Here is a 23,128-nt window from a genome sequence, read left to right as displayed (position 1 = left end):
TGCATTTCAACCATCCAAAGTCGAGCACATGTGTTTCTGACCTGGAGAATACGGATCCATTTACACGTTTTACAGTAAATCAACGAACAGAAGAAATGGCTTTTAGTCCGACTTTGATTTCACTGAAGTTTCGTGAAGGAAATCCAATTATGTTTTTACCACACATCATGGGTCTAAAATCTCTGGGACCAACCAGCTGTGACATGTGACAGGATGAGATAAATCATGATTTTTTTTTAAAGACCTCACCTCATTTTCACAGTAAACACAATGTGGCACGCCAGAAAAAACAAACACAGACAGTCAAAGTGATGGTTTTTACCTAGGTAGTCGTCAAAGGAGAACTTGTCGTTGTCCCAGATCTGAATGGTCAGTTTAGGAGCCAGTTTAGTCTCGGCTTTATCCAGACTCCAGAAATGTTCCTGCAGACAAACAGAAGGCAGAAAATGGGAAACAGCTGCAATTTCATAACACCAGGTTCCTTCTTTCAATGATAGATCCTCAAAACATGAATTCTGATTCATTTTGTTTATTCTTGTACAGAGGTACAGGGTCAACACTTGGGTTATAGAAGCCCTGAAAGAAGATCTGCCTTTTTATTTATGTCCATTAAAGACTGAAACAACCGCTTGGTGCTTGGAAAACATGCCAGCTGACAAGGCTGTCAGCGAAAGAAAGAAATGTTGAAAGAAAGAAAGGAACTCAAACAATACATGGAAAAATTACAGATAAAAAAATATATTTTAAAAAATTCATCTATAAATGGGTTATATGGAGATATGGAGCAAATACATTGTGATATGAAATGGAAATTATGAAAAACATTAAGAATAAATTTGTTTACCTAAATATCATAAACCTATTTCTCCTCAGCTGTGTCCATTTCAGGCTGAGAAAAATATACATAATGCTGGAGGTACCAGCAGGTTTATCACATGGAGTTTGGAGGGTTGTCACCACTCATGGCTGCACTGACTACATCACTGGTGGGGATTTCATTAAAGTCAAAGACTCCAACCTTAAGGAACCATTTTTAACGTGAAGTGTCTGTAACAGTAACAGAGCTCCACTTTGTAATTGCTGTGTGAATCCAGTCCACTAGAGGTGAAAGGAATCAGTGAGTGTGACTGATTTTTATGCGTGTAGGGAAGATCTAATCCAAATCTGCGCTTTTTTCACAATAGCTATCAAAAGTTTTTACCGTAGCTATCGGTGTAGCATCCACACATTTCCAGCAAGTTATGTGCAACACCATTGTTTTGTATACCTGACATTTTGTAGCTTACATAATGCAATTTTAAGATTTAGCATTGAGGGCACAATAAGAAAACCATGCACCTTTAATATAATATTTGTTTTCTAGCATGAGCTAACCGTGCAAACGCATTGACGCCGTGTAGCCCCACGCGCGGGGTAAGCTCGTTAACGGAGATTTGCCGCGTTAATGCAGTTATGGTGTTAACGTCATTTTAACGAGAGTAACGCTGACAGCACTAAAATATCTATCTATCCCGATGAACTCTCTTTCCGTTCCTCTCACACTCAACCCTTCTTCTTCCATCGAACTTGGGGCTTGGTACTTAATCTCGGGTGGAGGTGATGATATCTCCCCTTTCACCCGTCATCCTGGCTCCCCTTGCTGTAGAATTTGTGTTTGGTATTGAAGATTTCATAGGTCCTTCATCCTATTCATGTAACCCCTTCCGTTTGCACAACCCTGGACTTTATATTTCTTCATACCATTTAGTACTTGTACAGCTGCTGTTATTGTTCAACATTTCTTCATAATTTCTTATATATATATTTCTATATTGTGTATTTGTGTATTGTGTATTTTGTTGTACAGTTATTTTATTTTTAACTTTAATTTTTATATTTTATTTTATTCCTTTTTGCTAAATTTACCCTTCATTTTAATTTTCATATTTATTTCCTATCCTATTCATAGTCTTTTTTTTTTCTTTAGGTCACGAGCAGTTGTCTAAGCATTTCACTGCATATCGTACTGTGTATGACTGTGTATGTGACAAATAAAATTTGAATTTGGGGTTACAAGTGTACTAACATTCCCACAGCGAGGTGTTCTCATAACTTGCCCACTTGCGTCTTCTTGTTCCCGTAGGCCAACTCTCATCAGTGTGTCCTGGGATCTGTGTAGTCTTACCACTACCACCACTATCCAGCTACTCAGCAGCTTTATATCTATTTTAAAGGAGCGATAGAATAAATCTTTTGGTCAGTGTTACTGTTTTTAATGTCGCTCTTAATGACCTGCTATTGCATATGATTCACACGTGCTCACTGGTTTGTACTGAATATTTGGGTTTCTACTTGTTATGCAATTTGTTGTTACGTTTGCTGCCTATTGACCAGGTCTCTTTTGGAAATTAGATTTCATAAGGATAATAATAATAGAAGGTGATTTACCTTTAAAAGTCTGCTTCATTCTTCTCTAAATGTTCTCAAATTGTGCTGAAAGATGTTGCAGCCACTCCATCAACACAGGTCTCACTGCATCTCCACTTCCATACTGGAAGTCTGTGTGTGTGCGTGGTGTGTGTTACAGTATAGCTATTATAGCCTCTGGTAAATTCACGCCACACTGGCAGACAGAAACTGATCCCGTCTCACCTTTGTGCTAATGGGCTTCACTGTGCAGCTGCTGCACATCAAGTTCCTCTCTTTCTCTTTCCATTCGCTCAGTCGTCCTTTTTATCTGCGTGTGAGACTTTGTTATGCTGACATAAAGTAGGGCTTTTCACACCTGAATTAAAATTACCCCCCTCTGTGATTTGCAGAATACGACAGCATGTTGCTGTTACTTAATATAGCAAAGAGATTTTCCACAAACAAAAAGTTGCACTTGGCAACCTTTGAATGTAAATATTAATTTTCTCCCTCTGACTCTTTCGTGTCTGTTACTGTGGAGCAATAATCCCAGGATCTGTTCATTCCTTTTCATGCTGGTGTTGCGGTGCCATCATGGTGGCATCATGGAGGCAGGACATACCCCCACTCAGTACGATCAGGTCGAGGGGGTAGCAGGTTTTAGTCTGAGACCCTCTTTCAGGGGCTGAATATTGTTTTAAATGACCTGAAGCCATTAAATGCTGACCCACTGACTGGATAACAGAGTTGATGACATTTGTGGACTGGTAGTTCCTCATGTGGACACTAGAGGCTGGCTCCCAAAGTGAGTACATATCCAGAAACTGTTGTTTTAAAATATTGAACTAAAAGGCATTAAAAACAAAACAAAAACAAAACATATTTGCAGTGTGCTACAGAAAAAACTCAAATACATTTGGATAGTTTGCTCCTTCATGTTATGTTAGGTGAACATTTTTATAACTGAGAGCAGACATTTGAATTTAGTTTTTGTCACCCGTAGGAAAGAAGAAGAAATTACACATATGTTTTCTGTGTGCGACACTGTATACTTCCTCGCCTCTTTTTGGATGTAGCTGTCGCTAGCTGGCATATTCTCCTAGCGACAGAGAGGAAACCTCCAACAACCATTCACCAAGTGGTTGTGTGATACATACAGCGGAACCCCGACTTACGAAATGTTCCCGAGGGTCTTTCGTAAGTCGAAAATTTTCGCAAATGGTAAATGGTCTGTATTTATATAGCGCTTTACTAGTCCCAAAGGACCCCAAAGCGCTTTACATATCCAGTCATCCACACATTCACACACTGGTGATGGCAAGCTACATTGTAGCCACAGCCACCCTGGGACGCACTGACAGAGGCGAGGCTGCCGGACACTGGCGCCACCGGGCCCTCTAACCACCACCAGTAGGCAACGGGTTAAGTCTCTTGCCCAAGGACAAAACGACCAAGACTGTCCAAGTCGGGACTCGAACCAGCAACCTTCCGATTACAAGCTGAACTCCGAACTCTTGAGCCACGATCGCCCCACAAGTTGAAGCACCGATCGCGCCTTTTGAGTGAGGTGATGCTGAACGATAGGCTATAGGCTAATTGCTAACTAGAACAACAATACGTCGTTCAAGTGGAACAGCGAAGCGCAATTACGAAAGCCAAGGGGTTGTCACATGATTCGGAAGGCATTGTGGGCATTGTAGGCTTAGCCAATCAGAGCCAGCGGATTTCGTTACGCGAGCATTTTGCCGTAACACGGGCAGAAATACTGCCATTCAGTGCCTTCGTAACTTGAATTTTTCGTTAAATGGGGTATTTGTAAGTCGGGGTTCCACTGTAATTTTTCTTAGCATCTGGAGGGACAACTTGGAGGCCAGTTAGTTGAATAGAACAACAGACCTTTATTTACTGTTAGCGGAACAAGACCACAGAAGCCAGGTCTCCACAGCTCTACTCTGTCTGTACATACATGTGCCAGGGTTAGGTAGTCGCCATCCTGTTACAGTAAACACACTACACCCTCTGTGTGTGCGTGTGTCGCTCCTAAAGCTTTGTAAGCTCCTTGGCTCACTTCATCCACAAACTACATACATCCAAGTTATCACTTCACAGATGTCACAAGTCAGGGTGGGACTTCTATATGTGTGTGTGTGGGTGTGGGTGTGTGTGTCAAACTGCTGCAGTATCTAGCAGCAGCAATCAGCAGCCATCAGCTTGTCATTTTGTTGCCAGAGTGCTAAGTGCAGAAATTCGTTTTGTCTTCTTTCCAACTTCCTTGACTCATCGTCCTGAGTTGATGATGGAGCTGAACTACATACAGCATAAATAAATTCAGCTAGTGTGCCTTTGTTCTTTGGGCATTGTCACGTTTCAGTAACAAAACAAGTATACTTACAGTGGCAAAATTTGACAGGTGTGTAAATGTCTTAAACACTGTCAAAGAGTTTGATATGGAAAATCTGTGCAAACAAGGCACGCACGGGAAATCAATTTCAAAATCATAGTTAATTAAAGAATTTGAAACACCTGTAACAAAAGCACTGGAGCAATGTTATTGGTCAGTCGTGCTTCAAAGGGCGGTAATATTCTCAAACTGCTGGTGTGCCTACAGGGTGTAGCTCAAGAGTCTCCAGTGGAGCCAATCAAAAAGAGTCAATGTGCTTTCTCTTTCTGCTCCCTGTCAGTACTCTCACTTCAGGATTTTGGATCAGCTGATGGTTTTTCAGTATTTTAACCTGAATGAACTAGTTTTTCAGCATCACTCTGAGTCAATAAGTTTCTAATTTTAGAGATGTTGCACAAATGCACATATTTGTTGCCGACATTGAAAGACATATCCTGGTTAACAATCCCAACATCCTTCACAGCCTTACTGGAGGCCAAGGTAACGCCACTGATTGTGAAGAAAAATGGAGAATATTCCAGTTTGGATAAATTTGTTTGCTTTCACTGGCGAGCAATGCTGTCTTACTAATATACTTGATCTGCTGCTAGGAAAATATTTTAATGACCTCTGTTAGTGATGTTAATGGGCCTGTGGTGCTTAATAATGCCTGTGTCTCTAGTTTCTCTAGTTGTTCATTATTTTATTAACAGATATCAACTCAGCAAAATTATATTATTGGAACATCCAAATGGATGAGTGAGGAAATGTTTCTCCTGCTGAAAGTGTGGTGTTCAGACAAACTGAATCAAATCTTTCAGATTTCTTTACCTGGATTATTGAGCATCAAGAGGCTACATTTCATCCGCTGTCCTCCCATTATGCAAATGATCGGTGAGGCACCAAAGGTTTCGGCGATCCAAAGTGTTAAAATTCAGGGAAATCTCCCCAAAATGACTAATCTGTTTTTGTTTTTTTAATTAATTTGCCTAAAAAATCACATTCCCAGTTACCACACTGAATTGTACATTGACAACTCCATCGCTACTTGACTTTCAGTCCTTTGGTTTATGTGCAAGTCAATCTGAGTGGGTTGGAGTTCTGGTCAGACACAATGAGAACACTTCAGATATCACACTGCGCTGTGAGGGAACACGAAAGGTATATTTAAATATTTTAATCATTAAACTGAATGATAGATCGACATTACAATTGAAGGCTGAATTTTAAGGCTGAAGTCAGAAAAACAGACGTCATGGTGACATGGTTGAACTAATCAAGCTGGAAAAGACAACAAGTGTGACTTTTCCTTCCACACACCCCATCCGACCATCACACAGCAAGACTGCAGAGTGTTGATAGCGCCGCTGATTTGTTCCTGTGACTCAGTGATTATATCACCAACCGCTGAGGTTTCTGGCTTCATAAACTCCGTTTCTGGCCGCAGCTCTGTTTTCGAGCTGAGGCTCTCTCCGCCCAGCGGAGTTTTTCATTTAAAACTCCCTCTCGTCTGTTCAGCCGCTCGCTGATTGAAGATGCTGCTGCAAGTGAGAGAATGCCGTCGTAAAACATGTCGGCCGCGAGCGGCTAAAGAGCCTCTGGCTCATGCCAAGAAAAGCAAATGACAGCCGGGTTGTTATTCCAGTTTTCGGGAGTGATGTTATTTTAGCTCTTCACTCAGTGTTATTGTTGAGTCTCAAAGATTCAACAACATTTTACTCACAACTCTTTCTTGTTAAATTGTCACATCATTATTTTTGTTAACTGAAGGCCACAGTAGATTCGTTAGCGGACTCTGGAGGGACGACCTCGCCTCGGAAATTCCCCCTGACCGAACTTTGTGCACTGGCTCATGTTTGGGTGTGATGGTTTTGCCACATGTCTCCAGCTCATAGAAACTAACTGGTGATAAGATTAAACTAAATTTGAGGCTGTTTCTTGGACTGAGCAAGGGGCTTGTAGCGAGGTTTTTTTTCATTATAACTGAACAAGTTTACAGTGTGCGTCTGTTTGCAGGAACTGAATGTTATCAATACATAGGCTGGAGTATGGGGGTAAGGAGGTGGGGGTTTCTTCATCAGGATATTTTCAGGTCAGACAAATTTTCTGCATATTTGCAAACTTTTATGAATCATTTTGTAAATTTTCTGCATCACTTTATGACAAAGTAAGGTATATTACAACCAGTGTTGGTCAAGTTACTTCAAAAAAGTAATCAGTAACTAATTACTGATTACTTCACCAAAAAAGTAATCCCATTACTTTACTGATTACTTATTTTCAAAAGTAATTAATTACTTAGTTACTTAGTTACTTTTTAAAAACATGATTTACAACCTGAATAGGTGAAAAAGTGATAGATCTTTCAGCCCAATTCTACTTTTTCTGCATAATCCATACAAAATGTAATAAAATGCAAAAGTCTCTTTTTAAAACTTGTTTTATCAGTTTTAATCTTTTAACTTTATACATCAAGCAAAAATTAAATTATATGCACCATTCTCTGACTGGAAGAAATTTGTTTAACATTTATTAATTTTCTGCACATTCCAGCACATAAAATAAAATAAAATATGTTTTTTTGTGTTTACACTCACTCTTTCAAATAAATGCAAGTAAAACACAGCAGAAAATAAATAAAGTCAAAGACTAGCGGTCCTGTTGCTCTATTTTCACCTGTAAAGCAGGAGTGGGGTAGGCGGAGGTTTACCCTGGTGCAGGTGTGCCGCAGCAGTCAGTGGAAGAATCTGCGAGTTTCTCTGTGAATTTCCCATTACGTCGTAGAAGTTTAGGGGTTTTTTTCGCTGTAAAGTTTTCTTCCCACGCACAACGGACACGAATGTTTTTGTCACTTTTTATGGAATCAAACTCAAAGTAAGGTTAGTACTTCCATGCTGTTGTCACGAACGTCGCACTCGCTTACGTCATTGTCATGAGACATTCTTGCAAAAAAAAAAAAAATCATGGTTTTAGTAACGCAGTAACGCAGAGTGCTTACGGGAAAGTAACAATAATCGAATTACCTTTTTTGCAATAGTAATCCCTTAATTTACTCGTTACTTGAAAAAAGTAATCGGATTACAGTAATGTATTACTTGTAACACGTTACTGCCCATCTCTGATTACAATACATCTCAGGCATTCCTTCCAAATATGTGTTGTTCTATAGCAGCCACAACCTTTTTTGTGCCACGGACCTGTTTAATGTCAGACAATATTTTCACCGACCGGCCTTTAAGGTGTCGCGGATAAATACAACAAAATAAAATGATATGACCAACACAAAAAAATGCAGCGTCCTCCTGAAATGTGCCAACAACATTGAGAGTAACATCCTCTGCCCCTTAATGCTCTCTGGTCACTATGGTAACATGTAAATAGTTCTTTCAAAATAAGACTCACAACTACAACACGGGAAAAGACCCAGGGAAACCGAGTTAACGATAAAAACCCTGAAAACCATAAATTTCAAGTCTCAAATCGTGCGGCACTGTACCAAGCGACTCATTGACCGGTACCGCTCTGTGGCCGGGGGTTTAGGACCGCTGCTCTATAGAATACATTTTCTATAATAATTTGCACATTATTTCTGCATTTCTGTACATCCCACCTTAACCCTAACCCTTGATGCCTGTGAATATTTCATTATTGTAACAAACTATAAAAACCTCATTATCCCTGTGTTTTTATGTTCAAAACGTCAAGTATGTCAGGAATATCTGTGCTCCAGGATGATTTTCAGGAATAGTATTAATTTCAAATGCTATTGAAGCATAGATTAGTTAGCATAGTAGCAACAACACTACTCTTAAAAATGTCATCAGGTCACTCAGAACTTTCTCGGTTTTAAGTTAAAGTATCCTAGTATTCTGACTTCTCTGTGGTTTTTAATCTACTTGTGTGGTGCGCTGTGACAGAGGTGATGACGTACATGTGCTTTAACTACTGAGGGGTAGCTCGTCCCTGCATTCCCTCTACTTTGGTGGTCAGATGCTAAAATCATACCCTGGCGAAGTTACAACAAGCTGGATGGATGGCATTTCCAAATGGGAATCCTCACATTTACTTGAAAGGTTAGTTCACAGAAAGTGCATTAGTTACTCACCAATTACTGAATGGGAAAATGTAGATTGGTAGCCTAATTGTATCAGTGTCCAAACACAACTTTCAAAGCCCAGTATAAGTATTCCCAGAACATCTTTCTTTCAAACTTTTCAACACTCGTCTCTTCGTTGGTTTCTAAACAGCATATGCAGCATAATAAATTATTGTCAAGTGATTGCTAAATTTAGTCTTAAAGATCATGACGATGGCATGAAATCACAGCCTCACCACAGTGGATTTTATGTCCCAGTGGGTCTAATTTATTTAAACCAAACACAGGGTCCTTCGCTGTATTTGGGCTCGTTGTTACCTTTTTGTCGACGACGCACAGTTGCTCTGCTGGTAAGTAGTTGAAGGGAAACAGGAATCTGTAGTTGAAGTTCCCCTCTCCTCCCAGAGAGCGGTAGTGGACGTCTGTCTTCTGCTTGTTGTGTTCATGTCCGTCGAGCCAGCTGAAAGACAGAATCAGTTATTGTGACCCTCACCCAGTTTATTTAGCTTTATTTTGAAGTTAAATGATTTGTTCCTCTTACCCTTTGACATAAATGTCGCTCATCTTCTCCCCACTGATGCTGACATCATCCAGGATGACATCACTGGTGTTCCAGATGATGCAACGCAGGAAGAACCTGAAAAAAAAAGATTCAATTACCTCAGATACTGACTGACTTGTTTTGGTTATCAGAACGGGAAATGGATTTGCCTTTCTTGACATATTTGTGTGTTTGTGTTCCTACTTTTTGGCCTTTCGTGGCGTGATGTTGAACGGCGGTCCAGGTGGTCCCAGAGACTTGGGGAAGAGGTCAACCCACATCATCAGACGCCCCTGACAGAGAGCACCGACAAGCAAACAAAAGGTAAGAAAATGCTCAGGAAAAAAAAAGCGGGAAAGGATAAAACTGAGAAGAACTTAAGCACACACACAAGTGCAGTGTGTGTGTGCGTGCTACCTGCTCTATGTCAGGTTGGAGCGGGCTGTAGAGTGGTCTGCTTTCCACATGTTCGGGTACCAATCCCAGTTTCCTCAAGATGTGAAGGGACAGTCGCTCCTTAATTGGGCCAAGATGACGTTTGGACACATTTTTGTCCTCTGAAAACATGACACACACACAGAGACACACACACACACACACACATGCAGAGATTAGGGTTTAAGTACAGGGCCGGGCCACTCAAGAGTGGAGAATGGAAATCCAGAATACTGGGCAAACTGGGAAGCAAGCAGGTCACTTAGGAATAATTCATTATTCATACGCACATACACCCTTAGTGAGACACTAACACACTCTAAAGCATTGGTTGTTCTCTCTGCATCACAACCAAATGAGGAAAATCTTCACGGCTTCCAAGCAAAATGAAAATATCAAGCTAACGTCAAAAGTTTATGACTGTAAACTTGGAGTCACCTCGGCTGTAAGAGGAGAGGAAGGAAAGACTGAGGAGGCAGAGGAGAGGAGGGGAGATGTGAAGATGAGAGCAGAGGAAAATGAAAGAGGAGCAAAGCAGAAGGACGAGACTAGGCAAAAGCACAGAGGAGGGATGAGACGAAGTGGAAAGCCAAAAGAGATATTTAATTTGACTTCTGAGACAACAAACCCACAGAAAAGAGAACAAGAGAAGCAATTCATATTAAAACTAAAAGGAAGAAAAATACAACCGAAAAAAAGAGGATGGAGAGCAAAAAGTAGAGAGGCACAAAGGATGGAAGAAGAGCAGAAACTCAAGACAGAAGAAAGAAAAAACAAACGAATGTGACGAAGAGGTGGAGAGAGTGAAGAAAAGCCAAACTCATGAGGGGAGGATGAGGATCGTGGCCTTTTGGCCAATTAGCAGCCCCGTTTGATGGACAGCAAGCTGACGCACAGTAACCGCGGCAACTGTGGAAAGAAAACGCTGCAGCAGCGCTCCTCACCAACCGAGAGACGACCATGATGTTGACGTTGGCTCGTCCACACAAGAACGCACACACACACGTACCATAAATCACCCCCCCCCCAAAAAAAAAAAAAAAAAAAAAAAAACGACAAGCGTGACCCCCGCACCGTAGCAGCCTGCATGGAACATATGTGTGGGTCGGCTTTGTGTGCACACAGGGATGATAATGAATCTTGAATATTTATCTCATCACTCCACTCTTCAGGTGGTCCTGCAGTTTCACTCCCCCACCTCCTTTTTCTTCTCTACACCTCCATTTCTTTAGTGGCAGAGGAGGAGGGTAAAACTGAGGCATTGGGCAGGGAAGGAGGGGGTGATGAGGGTGAGAAAGCATCAAAAGAAAGTGAGTAGAAGGAGTGAAATGTTGGAAAAATTGAACGGGGGAAGCAAAGAAGTAGAAGAGCAAGGAGAAAGTACGAAAGGATAGAAGGGGAGCAAATGAAGGGGAGGAGGATGAAAGGCAAAACCGAGAAGAAAGATGATGATATTAAATGTAAGGTGCGATTCATTTGAGAAAGTTTTTTTTTTTTCCAAGAAACCAAATGTTGAGATCACATTGACTCACAGTGTTAGTTCAGGTAACTGTTAAGGTAAGTTCTTCCTTAGACACCTCAGGATGTTACTGAACACTTCCCTGTTAGCCCTGAGGGGGAGACTTAATCACAGCGTGCTGTGATTGACCCTGTGGATGTCTGATAAAGCTACAAACTACTAAGGGAGACAGAGCTTTTGCCACTGTGGCCCCGAGACTGTGGAACTCTCTCCCACTGAGCTTAAGATCTGTGGACTCAGTCGTTCTTTTTTTAAAAAACAACTAAAAACACATCTTTTTAGAATTACATTTTGTTAACTTTTGCCTGTTTTTGTTTTATACTTCGTCATCCCTGTGTGAAGCACTTTGTGATCTTTTTATCTAGAAAGGTGCTATATAAATAAAATTTTACTTTACTTACTTACAAACGTGCTCCTGGTTTCACTCCTGACCTGCTGGTGCCTGTTGGGGGTGACTGTACCTCAGGTTATCTACTAATTGGAAAGATGGTGGTTCGATTCTTGGCTGCTCCAGTTTGCATGCCTTGGGAAAGATACTGAACCCTGGGTTGTATTCATTGAAGTGTGAATGTCAGATAAAAAGCACTTACGTGCAGAAAAAAAGAGCTTGTATGGATGATTAATTTTATTTTTATAAACTGTTCTGCACATGTGGAAACATGTGCTTTCAAACTAGACTAGAATAGAGCTTGAAATCAAAAGCGAAAATGAACAATATCAACCCAAGAATAATGTAAATCCCAACAAATATGGAGAGGGGATGGTGGAAAAGAACACGTAAGAAGGAAAACATCAGAGACAGAGAAAGAAATTAAGGTGCCAGAAAGTTCGAGATAATGATGAGAGTGAGTGAAAAGAAAAGAGGAGAGGACGGTGACAAGGAGGTAAAAGGAAAGAGAAAAACAAGAAACAACAAGAGGGAAAATGAGGGTGATGTAGACGGCGTGATGGATGCTGTGAAGAGCAGAATCATGGGGTCAAACTGAAAGAAGAACAGAAAAGATGAAGAAAGAAAAGCAGAGAATAGAAAGGAGGAAGAAAAGCACAAATAAAGGAAGAAAAAGAAGAGAGTGAGGGGGATATGGGTGCAGTGGGAATACAGTGCAGACTGATTTACTTGCTGTAAATGTACTTAAGGGGCACTGAGCATACGTGAATATGTGGACGGTACAAATCTGCGGTTTGTATTTTTGGTAAGCAACTTAATCAGCTGTGTGAAAAGTGTGTTTGTGTTTGGCGGAGCGACGCTCTAATCAAAACACAAACAGCATAACAGCTGCTAAGACCGAGACATGTCCACCAAAGCTGGTAGAACGCCATTTAATATCTGATCTGTGGAGTCCTTTTACTCAATTTAAAAATGTTTTACTGTTCTCAAATCAGATTTCTTACGTTTTTCATGATGGCATCCCTGATTTGTTTATTTATTTAGGCATTTAGCCATCATTTGACAGTGAAACTGAAAGTGAGACCTTCACGTCTTCTGCTCTGCCTCTGCTCCCACTGACTGCTGTAAGGTTGTAAACTACTGCTCTTCTTTGTGTTATGCAGTATTTGCCCCAGTCCTCATTGCTTAGCTTAAATACTTCATCAACCAAATTTTTATATTAGACAAAGTGAAGTCAGCTAAAAGATCTCAAAAACAACAATATGGACTATGGCGAAAAGGGGTTTGGAGGTGGTAATAGAGTCCCTGTGCAAGGTGAATATAGGATCTGCAAAAAGGCTTAAGTAGGTGTTATGTGCCAAAGCACCATCCACATGGATGGTAGGACCCAGGGTTTGCCAGCAGAACATTCCCCAGAGCATCACATTATCTCGGTGGGCTTGTGTGCATCCTGGTGCCAGGTGTTCCCCAAGTGAGCAACGCGCAAACCCGGAAAACATGATTCATCAGACTAGGCCACCATCTTCCATTGTTCTGTGGTCACTGTAGGTGCTTTCGGTGGTGGACAGTAGTCAGCATGAGCACTCTCACTGGCCTGCAGCTATGTAGCCACAAACCCAGCAAACTGTGACTCTCTCTGTATTCTGACACCTTTCTATCAGAACAAGCATCGACATTTTTAGCAGTTCGAGCTACAGCAGCTCGTCTGTTGGATCAGACCACACGGGCCGGTCTTTGCTGCCATGTGCATCAGTGAGCTTTGGCCACCATGACCCTTTTGCTGGTCCACCACCGTTCCTTCCTTGGACCACTTCTAATAGAAACCGACCACTGCAGACCGGCAACATCCCATAATAGCGGGAGGTTTGGAGATGCTCTGATTCAGTGACAGTGCTCTAAACTGTATGCCTGATCAATGTACAGCTCAAGTATTTCATATCTATATACAGTAAATGTATCAATATAACGAACGGTATAGATTTATTATTGCACGTGTTTATATACTTCAGTTGAATTGTGAGGAATGGTCACTCACCGAGGTCGGCAGCGATGTATCGTTCTCCTTTGAAGCGGACTGCTTCGTCTTCATAGACTGGCTTCCGCAGATTTCTTCTCTCACAGAATCTGTATAGCAGCTGCGTGGGTGTCAGCTGGTCTCGCCACTGGTTTACTCCAGATCTAACAGGTGAGAGACAAAAAAATAATATAAATAAAGTCTTATTTATTTTGTTATATCTGTCTATAATCCATCCATCCATCCATCCATCCATCTTCATCCGCTTTGTCCGGGGCCGGGTCGCGGGGGCAGCAGCCTAAGCAAAGAGGCCCAGACCTCCCTCTCCCCAGCCACCTCCTCCAGCTTGTCCGGGGGAATACCAAGGCGTTCCCAGGCCAGCCGAGAGATATAATCTCTCCAGCGTGTCCTGGGTCTGCCCCGGGGCCTCCTCCCGGTGGGACATGCCTGGAACACCTCACCCAGGAGGCGCCCGGGGGGCATCCTGGTCAGATGCCCGAACCACCTCAGCTGGCTCCTTTCGATGTGGAGCAGCAGCTGCTCTACTCTGAGCCCCTCCCGGATGGCCGAACTTCTCACCCTATCTCTAAGGAAGGCCAGCCACCCTTCGGAGGAAGCTCATTTCCGCCGCTTGTATCCGCGATCTCGTCTGTCTATAATCATTGTCACAAAAAAAAGGTTTTGTTCTCACATCCATTTCTGTTGGGTGACATCTGGAACAGTTCAGGGTCTAATTTTATCAGTTTAATTGAAATTCAGTTTAAGCTTAATAAACAGAAAAAAATGTCTCCTCACACATGATATGACTGTGGCAGGCCACACATGGCTCCATATTTGGACAGGAAGCGGTTCTCCAGGTCAATCACCGTCTCGCCGATCTTCTCGTCTTTGGTGAGCATGTCGTGGTCGTACAGCATCACGCGAAGGTCCTTTTCCAGTGGGAGAGAACATGTGAGCTCAAACATCCTGTAGAAAAGGAAAGCAGAAAAGGATTTTCAGCTTTGGTTCAGGCATTAGGAGCTTTCCAGTGGCCTCTCACGCGTTTGTGTGACCACATCAATGACAGGAATTGTGATCACATTTTAAATGCATGTAGAAGTGATTGAAATGCAGATACAATTTTTGTGGTTTTTAAGGCCAAAATTATGTCCTAACATGCAATGTCAGATAAAACCTCCTGGAAAAGGAGCATAAATCTGCACGTCCACTTGAAGGAACTTCTTAAGTTTCACTCCTGTGATGAGTAATGTGTGCTGGTCTGCTAGGACATTTGTCAAGCCTATCCCCCTGTTGCCGTCTTCATGAGTCTATGGAAAGACATTTTAGCAGAACGCTGGTGTGCACTGACTTGTCACACTGACTGAGAGCAGTTTACAGCCAGCAGTCGGAGCTCTGATGTGCACCAAGTTTCTGCTCTACTGTGGTCTGGTGCTCTGATTGGTTTGTGTGTAGTGACCCCTACTGGCAAGAAAACACACATAAGGGCGAAGGACACAAAATAGAGTAACAAGCATACGAAAGAGTGACAGAGTGAATTCAGTATGTGTGCTTATGGAAATAATTCTGAGTCATGTATTTAGACTGGATCCTCATCATCCTCATCATCATCATGTAAGACATGAGTTTGCAGAGCTGTCCCTGTGTCTGTCTGGTTTCTCTGGGTACTCTCACAGTCCAAAGACATGCACTTAGTGGGGTTAGGTTAAATGGTTATTCTACATTTCCCATAGGTTTGAATGGTTGTGGGTCTGTGTTAGAACTGGGTCAGACTGGCGACCTGACCAGTGTGTACCCCGCCTCTCGCCCTATTGTAGGTGGGATAGGCTCCTGCCCACTGTGAAGCTGAATAAGGATAAGTGGAATAGAATAGTTAGAGGATAGTTAGTTGGGTTTTTTTAATCAAGATTTTTTTGTTTTATGAACATTTTACAATGGATTGTCTTTTAATTATTTTAAGAATCCATGTTTTATTATTGTACCCTCTTTAGTTTCATTTTGTCAGCTTCTTTTAAAGTCATTATATTTTATTAGCTCTAAAAAAGATAGAGAGAAGCTTTAATAAAATTATACAAAAGTTCTCTATAACACTGCTTCATGCTAAATTTATGCAGCAATCACCAGAGCTGGATTACCAACTAAGCAAAGAGGCCACCTGCTGATGACGTCTCATACTCAGCTGGTTTTATTAGTCTCCAAAAAAGTCTATTTGCTTTATCGACCACCAATTGATTACTTTTTTTCAAATAACTTTTAATTATGCTTATGTATATGATGGTTGAAGTTGATATTAAACATGGCAAATGAGCAAAGGTTCAAATAATACATTCTGTATATGTATAAGTAATCCCTGTGAGCACAATGCTCAGGTTTCAGGCAGTTTTTGTCTGCTCTTAGGCTCTGTATGGTGTCAGAGTGGATGTAGTCATTAGAGGGAAACTGCTCTGTCTGTGAGCACAATAGCCCCACCCAAACCTTCTGTTTGTAAAGGACATCCAATCACAGGGAAGTTAGCTTAACAAGGAGGTGGCCTTAAAAGGAAGGGCAGTAAAACAGCTAGAGGTAAACAGACAGAGGAACAAGTCCTAATATAAGATTAACAAATATTTGAAGTTTGCAAAGCGACTCTAGTAGAGCTCAAGAATAAACATGAGGATGTGGAAATGAGCATAATCAGTCCCAGAGTGCTGAATATAAACAAATGCAAAATTTAAACTTCAGTTTAGTTAAAGAATAACATTTAAAAGTTAGTTTTTGTACTGCATCCTCAATTATTATTATTTTTGTCCAAACTAGGAATCAGCCGGGACATACAACCTTCATCCCTCTACACATACACAAAGATTTGTGGCACAGTTAGATACAGACTGAATCCACATCCTTTTAACTTGGGGACAGATTGGGACCTTTATACATGATACGTGACAACAGTGCAACATGTGTACACTTCATCCTACCCCTGTGTAAATTGTGTAATAAATAGTTTCTCATGGTATATTTTCCTGTTCTGTATTTTGTTTTTTAACATTTTATTGATATTAAGACATTCAATATAAAACAATTCATCAATTAACAGGAACCCATGGGTAGGTATTCAGTTCCCTGTGAACCATTGCGGTTTATGGCACTGAAAATGTCAAGTGGTATGAAATATGTGCCAGGGTGTGCTGGTTTGCATGGAATAACAGAGGATAGAGGAGTGAAGTTTAAGGAAGCCTGCCTCTAGACCAGAGACTCTGAAAGTCTGTGGATCGCCTCCGAGTCAGCAAGATCGGGGAAGTCCAGACTTTTGGTTTTAGGCACAGATAGACAGAAAGGGGGGAAAGAGGGACAGACCAAAGAGGCATTAGTGTACGTACTTTCCAAAGACTGGGTCCAGTGTACAGGGGATGTAGTTTTCATGGTCGTTGACTGACTTCTTCCCCAGCGTGATCTTCACATACGGGTCACACTGAGAACAACAAGCTTTCTGTTAACTCATGTCATCTTCTATTTCCTTGGTATCACTTATACCCTCCTTGGTACAAATCTTTTCCTTGACCTTAATGAGTATCCTAACCATGAGTACCTAATTCTGGTTACATTTTCTAGCCATCCTCTTCTACATTTCTCTCCCTTTCTCCCCTTATACCTTCCCATTGGGGTCTTTGGGCTGGAGTCCATGAGCCTGGATGATGTAGACTCGGACCAAGCACTCCTCGATGCCATTGGGAGGCAGCTTTCTGAACTGCCTTGGGGGAACAGGGGCACCGGGGTCATCTGGCAGGGGGTAGATCTTAAACATGCCCTGGTTCATAAGGGAGAGGGGTGGAGGGATTGTGAATTAAAGAAGTAGATGTGAAGTGGTGTAAAGGAAGCTTTTAAATTAATAAGTACCGACAAAGATGAATGAATCGAGATAAGCTCTAGGCACAATTTAGCATGTGATATGTGATACGTAACTTCACATCAGGCTGCAACAACTTGCAATGTGGCGACTAGAAGAAAATGGCAAATAGTGAGACTCGACCGAACAACTTTTAAACTTTGCATTTACCTTGAACTCTCCCACCACTGAGGGATCTTCTCCTTCATCTTGAGTCTTTCCTCTGTACAGTTTGAATGTTTGGCAGAAATCAGAAAGTCCTTTAAAATCCTCGATCTTCTCCAGCTCCCGGTCATACACCTGAGGAGGAAGAGCAGAGCGGGATAGGAGTTTATTTAGCCCTAAAACAGGTCTATTTTAATAGCTGACTCACACATTACAAAGTAATAGATACGTTTGGGGCAAAAAAAAAAAAAAAAAAAAAAAGAGAAAGAGGAAAAGCAGAATAAGGAGGTAGGAGAAAAAAAAGAAAAAAAAGAAAAAAAAAGACATTTAAGAGAGTGTAAAAGAGGGGCAGAGATGGATGAAAGTCCACAGCGCAACAAGATGTGGAGATGACAGAATGAAAGACATATTTTAAATTACAGAAGACTCAGAAAGGAATAAAAGGAAGAGACGCTTGGGGTATGGAAGGAGGACACATCATATGCTTACTATTTAGAGTAGTGAACATGAAAACATCAGAGCCAATGAAAATTGGTGAGCAGACAAAGAGAAAGAAGAAGAGGGGCTGTGAATGTAAACGCAGAGAATGAGAAAGAAAATGCTTTTTGGATCTGTCGCAATCAACATGTTTAAAATTTCAAATAATGAATTCAGAGTATGTAAAAGTAATCCCTGTGAGCCAAAAGCTCAGCCTTCAGACTGAGGTTTTCCAAGTCTTGGATCTGCATGATGTCATAGAGAGGGGATATCCCCAAGGCCTCAATTATACTCTGTTGCAGACAAGGACACAGGCAGCTGGAGGCACCACGGCTGAGTAATCATTCCTGTTATACTTCACTGAAGTCCACTGCCTCGGATGCATGCAGATGCATGCAACGCAAAGTGTCCACAGAGGAGACCACCTGATGTTCAAGCCTTTTATGAGGGACAGCCAATCACAATAAAGTTGGTCAAAATAGGGAGAAGCCAAACATGGATGAATTGAGGTCCAGTAAAAGATACACAAGGCTTATTTTAAGCTGTGAATCATGCAAAGCTAAAGAGCTCATCAATATATAAGAATAACAGTGGTGTTTACATCTAATTCATGTTCAGTTTTTAAGACATTATCAAGTTTATCAAGTTTTTTTTCAAATTAGATACACATGTGTGAGAATTCAATGGGTCCAAAGCATGACTAGATTAATTTGTTTTCATTAGTGATGATTTTCTACTTCACTAACTCAGTCAAATTCATTGACTTTCTTCAGCGAGTGGCTGTTGGATGTTAATGGGATTTGCTGGTGAAATGCTTGCTAAAGTCTCCACTTACGCAGTCCAACAAACCAGCCAGTGACCCTGTGATAACAACCTGTTGCTGGGGGAACATGTGCACTCCCAAATCTCATTATTGGAAGATTGTTGTTAAACAAAAGGCTGTTGTTTCTTTCTTGCACATATTTTTTTTCAAGTTATGCAGAAACTAAGACAGTGGTCTTGCAAGCACTTTTTCAAAATGAATTGAAAGAGGGAGGAGAAAGGTTGTGAAAGCAATGAGATGCTTTCCATTTACTTTGTTATTAAACTGGGAAGGGGAGGAAAGAGGATTGTTAGGAAATGAGGAGAAACAAGGGGGTTGTGTTGGATGAAATGAAGGGTGTACGGTTAATGCTGTGAAAGGAGAGAGGTGAAAGAGTTGGAAAAGCAGGAATGGGGGCAGGAACTGTGGAAACATACCGACGACGGGGGTGATGTAAATGAATGAAAGGTCTGGAAACAGCGATTCATTTCAGTACTTCAACACCAAACCCAAAAGGGCAAGGCAGAGCGTGGAGAAAAAGGCTCTGGCAAAGCATATACAGTTAATAATGTATAGGATACACACAGGTAATAAACAGATACCTTGCTGATTAAACCACGATATGATTAAATCATATCACTTATAGAAAATGTACTTAGAAATTACGTTTTTGATATAAAGTTTAGCTAAATTAACCTTACATGAAAAAAAAGACAGAAAATAGCAAACCTTTCTCGATCAAAACGTTAAAGGTCACCTTCTCAAATTCACCAGTTAACAGTTTGCATTTTATTTTTCTTTCTTTTAAAAAAAAGCTCAAAATAACACTTTGAACTTGTACTGACATCTACCATGAAGCAGAGACTCAAAAAAGCCATTGGTTCTGACTAAGAAATAGCTGGCTTGTTCTCAACAGAGCAAGACAAGTTTGGAAATGCACCCAATACCAATGGAGATGGAAGGCGGTGGGAAAGGAGACGCCAAGAGACAGGCGAAGTCATAACAAGGGTGGTAACAGCGGTGTCTTTGTGACAGAAGCAAAACTAACCAGTTCTGCTGTCTGTTGCAGGGCAGAAGCAAAGATGTGAAATGAGTGGTCAGAGTGTGGAAGCAGTGGAGTAAGCCCAAGGTTTGAGAGAACATCACTGTGTGGATTGAAAAGGACAGTACAAAGAAGGTAAAATGGAAAAATTAGGAGATGAGGTAAAGGCTGATGTAAGACAGCAAGAAAGTAAAAAAAAAAAAAAAAAAAAATGCAGCGCACCCACTAGAAACCACAGTGGCAATCACAGCTCTTGTTCCTGAATGTCACCAGTCAAAGCTGTTTTATGACTTGGTTTACCAAATTGTTTAAATGATGAATAGTTTTTTTTAAATTGCTATAAATCACTTTAGTGCTAGCTAACTTTTAGAGTGTTACAAGCTATGCCCTAGCATTAGCATTATACTCTTTCTTCTAGCCTGTATTAACTTTAAGGTCATTGTACACAATGAGATAAACCATGTATCATGTGCCCTGCATAAAAATCAGATGTGACAAACATGAACTTAGTGAAATACCACATAAAAAACTTCAACTGACTCTTGCTCATGTTTGGATGCTTGATTAGGACTTGGTGTCACATTTAAATGCAATGATAACCCTTTAGGCTACGTCCACACTAGCCTGGATAGATTTGAAAACAGCGTTTTCATCCGAAAACGCTTCGCGTCCACACTAGCGTTTTCAGTCGTTTTCACAGAGTTGTGTGTCCACATTGAAATGGACGAAAACGCTTACGTTCCAGTACTGCGCATGCATGAAATGCAAGAAGATTCGACCTACCTCATTTCTGTCTGCCGCTTATTTACTCTTTGAAACGTCGCGGCAAAATGTCGAGGAAAGGCACCGAGTTTTTTAAATGGACTAACAATGAGGTGGAGTTGTTGCTGCGAGTAACACAAAAGTATAAAGTAGAAAAACAAAACAACTGCTGTATAATGCCCTCCGCTATCTTAGTTTAATTGGTCACATGACTGCAGCATATGACTAACATGCATCATCGTTTTACAAAGTCTGCGTTTTCACTGTCCACACTGCGACGCGAAAGCACCATTTTCAAATGTATCCGTTTTCGAGAGCGTTTTGAAAACGCTGCGTTTTCCATGAGCGAAAATGCCGTCTCAGTGTGGACGAGAGGCCAAGACGGAGAGAAAACTATGCGTTTTTAAACAAAAACGCATTAGTGTGCACGTAGCCTTAGTGTCATTTGTTTGCATGTTTCAAACCAGAGCATTAACACGGTCTTGACTGTGCCATGCCTCCTGCTTTTTTAAGTTTAAGTTCAAAGATGTCTGCGTTGCTGAAACTGGAGCTAATAAATCTTACAAAACGGTAGGAAACACAAAATACATGCAACTCCACACAGATTATTACAGTTGTAAAATAGTATATGGAGAAATATTAGCTTTGATATTAGCATTGCTAGCAAAGCATAGCATTATCTTTGTGCTAATCATTGCGTGTTGACAGAGCATATTGCTATCATGTCTATCTAACACAGCCTTTGTCTTCATCATGTTTAAACCATGTATTTAGCCCGATAATATAAAGTTTTATGTGAACTTTTTGGTGCTTTCAAACTTATTTTATTCAAACACTGTTGTAGCTGAAGCATCATAGTGGCAAAACCCAAGGCTTTGTCTGACAGCAAACCCATGCATTTAGCTGTACTTCAAACTTATCATCAAAATGAAGCTGATTTAAATGATTTTGAATGTCACATGGTAATTGGTGACAGACAGGCTGGTCTGAGTATTTCAGAAACTGCCGATCTACTAGGATGACCAAATGGAGAGTGGTCAGGAAAAAGAGAAAATATGCAGTGAGCAGCACTTCTAGGAGTAAAAATGCCTCACTGATACCAGAGGTCAGAGGAGAACAGCTGGACTGCTTTGAGCTGTAACACAAATAATCACCAGGGTTTTTTCTATTTTCCAAATGAAGATTTGCAAAATGGTATCTCTTAATTCACAAGAAGATTGGCTACAGTAGCAGAAGACCATACCGAGTGTCACTTATGTCAGCCAAGAACAGGAAACGGAAGCTACAATTCACACAAGCTTCTATTGTCAAAACTGGACACTAGAAGATTGGAAGGACATTGTCTGGTCTGAGGAGTCTCGTACAATATGATGATAAAAACATATGTTTAAAAAAAAAAGGTCTTTCTTAATTTTGACTTTTTTTATAGTGATAGCAGGGAACTGGCCACACTGAAGTTCAATTCAATTCCATGTTATTTATATAGTACCAAATCACAACAACAGCTCAAGACGCTTCATATTGTAAGGTAATTACCCTACAATAATACATGCAGTGAACATTTTCATTCATTCTGATGAAGAAAATCTTTGTGGTATTTACTTATTCTCTAGTGGATTGCATTACTCTTCCAGACAATTAATTTTATTCTCCCATTTATGCCAGTTTATTTATTTTTTTAGCAAAGTCTCTATTTTCACTTGTTCTCAAATATTTAGCCCTTTTCGAATGTCATTTTCTTGTCCACCTTCATATGAGTGGCACACCAGTGTGCTAAATTGGTGATGTAACTGAAAAAGTTTTTGCAGCAGCGGGAGGAGATGGAAACAGAACCAGAAAGGTGACAAAATGAGGGGAGCACAAAGCCAAGGCTGAGAAGAAAAGTAAGCAAATTTTCCTCAGGTCAGAGCAAGGGCTGGAAACTGTGTCTGCTGACAGTTGCTACCCAAAGACAGTGAAAGGTCAGAGGAAATCAGAAAAAGAGGTTGAAAAAGGTTGGAAACAGCAGCTAATTTCCCTGTGACAGTAGCAGATCTGAGTTAAGGACTTGTCAAAGACATAAAGGAAACAGAGTGGGAGAAAAGTGGAGAGGGGCGGGGGTGGGGGGGAGTAAATCAAAAGGAGGTGTTGGCACTGAGTTGGTCGGTGAAAGGGTGAAAGTGAGGCAATGTGACGATGGAATCAGTGGCTCACTGGTCATTTCACTAGTTTCCATCCAACCGTCAACTGAATTTTGAGCAAAGTTTTGAAATGTCGC

At 41.0% G+C, this 23,128-nt stretch overlaps 1 protein-coding gene across 7 annotated transcripts in view; it reads right to left on the bottom strand.

Annotated features, from left to right (window-relative positions):
• Nucleotides 1–23,128, bottom strand: part of dysf (dysferlin, limb girdle muscular dystrophy 2B (autosomal recessive)) — a 107,290-nt gene that overhangs the window by 7,902 nt on the left and 76,260 nt on the right. For all 7 annotated transcript variants that reach the window (XM_080903386.1, XM_080903390.1, XM_080903389.1 and 4 more), the window contains 10 exons: nucleotides 17,795–17,923; nucleotides 17,390–17,545; nucleotides 17,118–17,209; nucleotides 14,557–14,727; nucleotides 13,783–13,925; nucleotides 9,823–9,962; nucleotides 9,610–9,698; nucleotides 9,406–9,501; nucleotides 9,183–9,324; nucleotides 323–422 (listed from right to left, as the gene is read on the bottom strand). In XM_080903386.1, coding sequence (XP_080759512.1) covers nucleotides 323–422; nucleotides 9,183–9,324; nucleotides 9,406–9,501; nucleotides 9,610–9,698; nucleotides 9,823–9,962; nucleotides 13,783–13,925; nucleotides 14,557–14,727; nucleotides 17,118–17,209; nucleotides 17,390–17,545; nucleotides 17,795–17,923 — 1,258 coding nt within the window. The remainder of the gene's footprint in view (nucleotides 1–322; nucleotides 423–9,182; nucleotides 9,325–9,405; nucleotides 9,502–9,609; nucleotides 9,699–9,822; nucleotides 9,963–13,782; nucleotides 13,926–14,556; nucleotides 14,728–17,117; nucleotides 17,210–17,389; nucleotides 17,546–17,794; nucleotides 17,924–23,128) is intronic.

The sequence above is a fragment of the Rhamphochromis sp. 'chilingali' genome (genome assembly GCF_963969265.1).
Source record: "Rhamphochromis sp. 'chilingali' genome assembly, chromosome: 1".
Lineage (NCBI taxonomy): Eukaryota > Metazoa > Chordata > Actinopteri > Cichliformes > Cichlidae > Rhamphochromis > Rhamphochromis sp. 'chilingali'.
The sequence above is the reverse complement of the archived record's forward strand: the minus strand, read 5'-3'. Positions and strand labels throughout refer to the sequence as shown.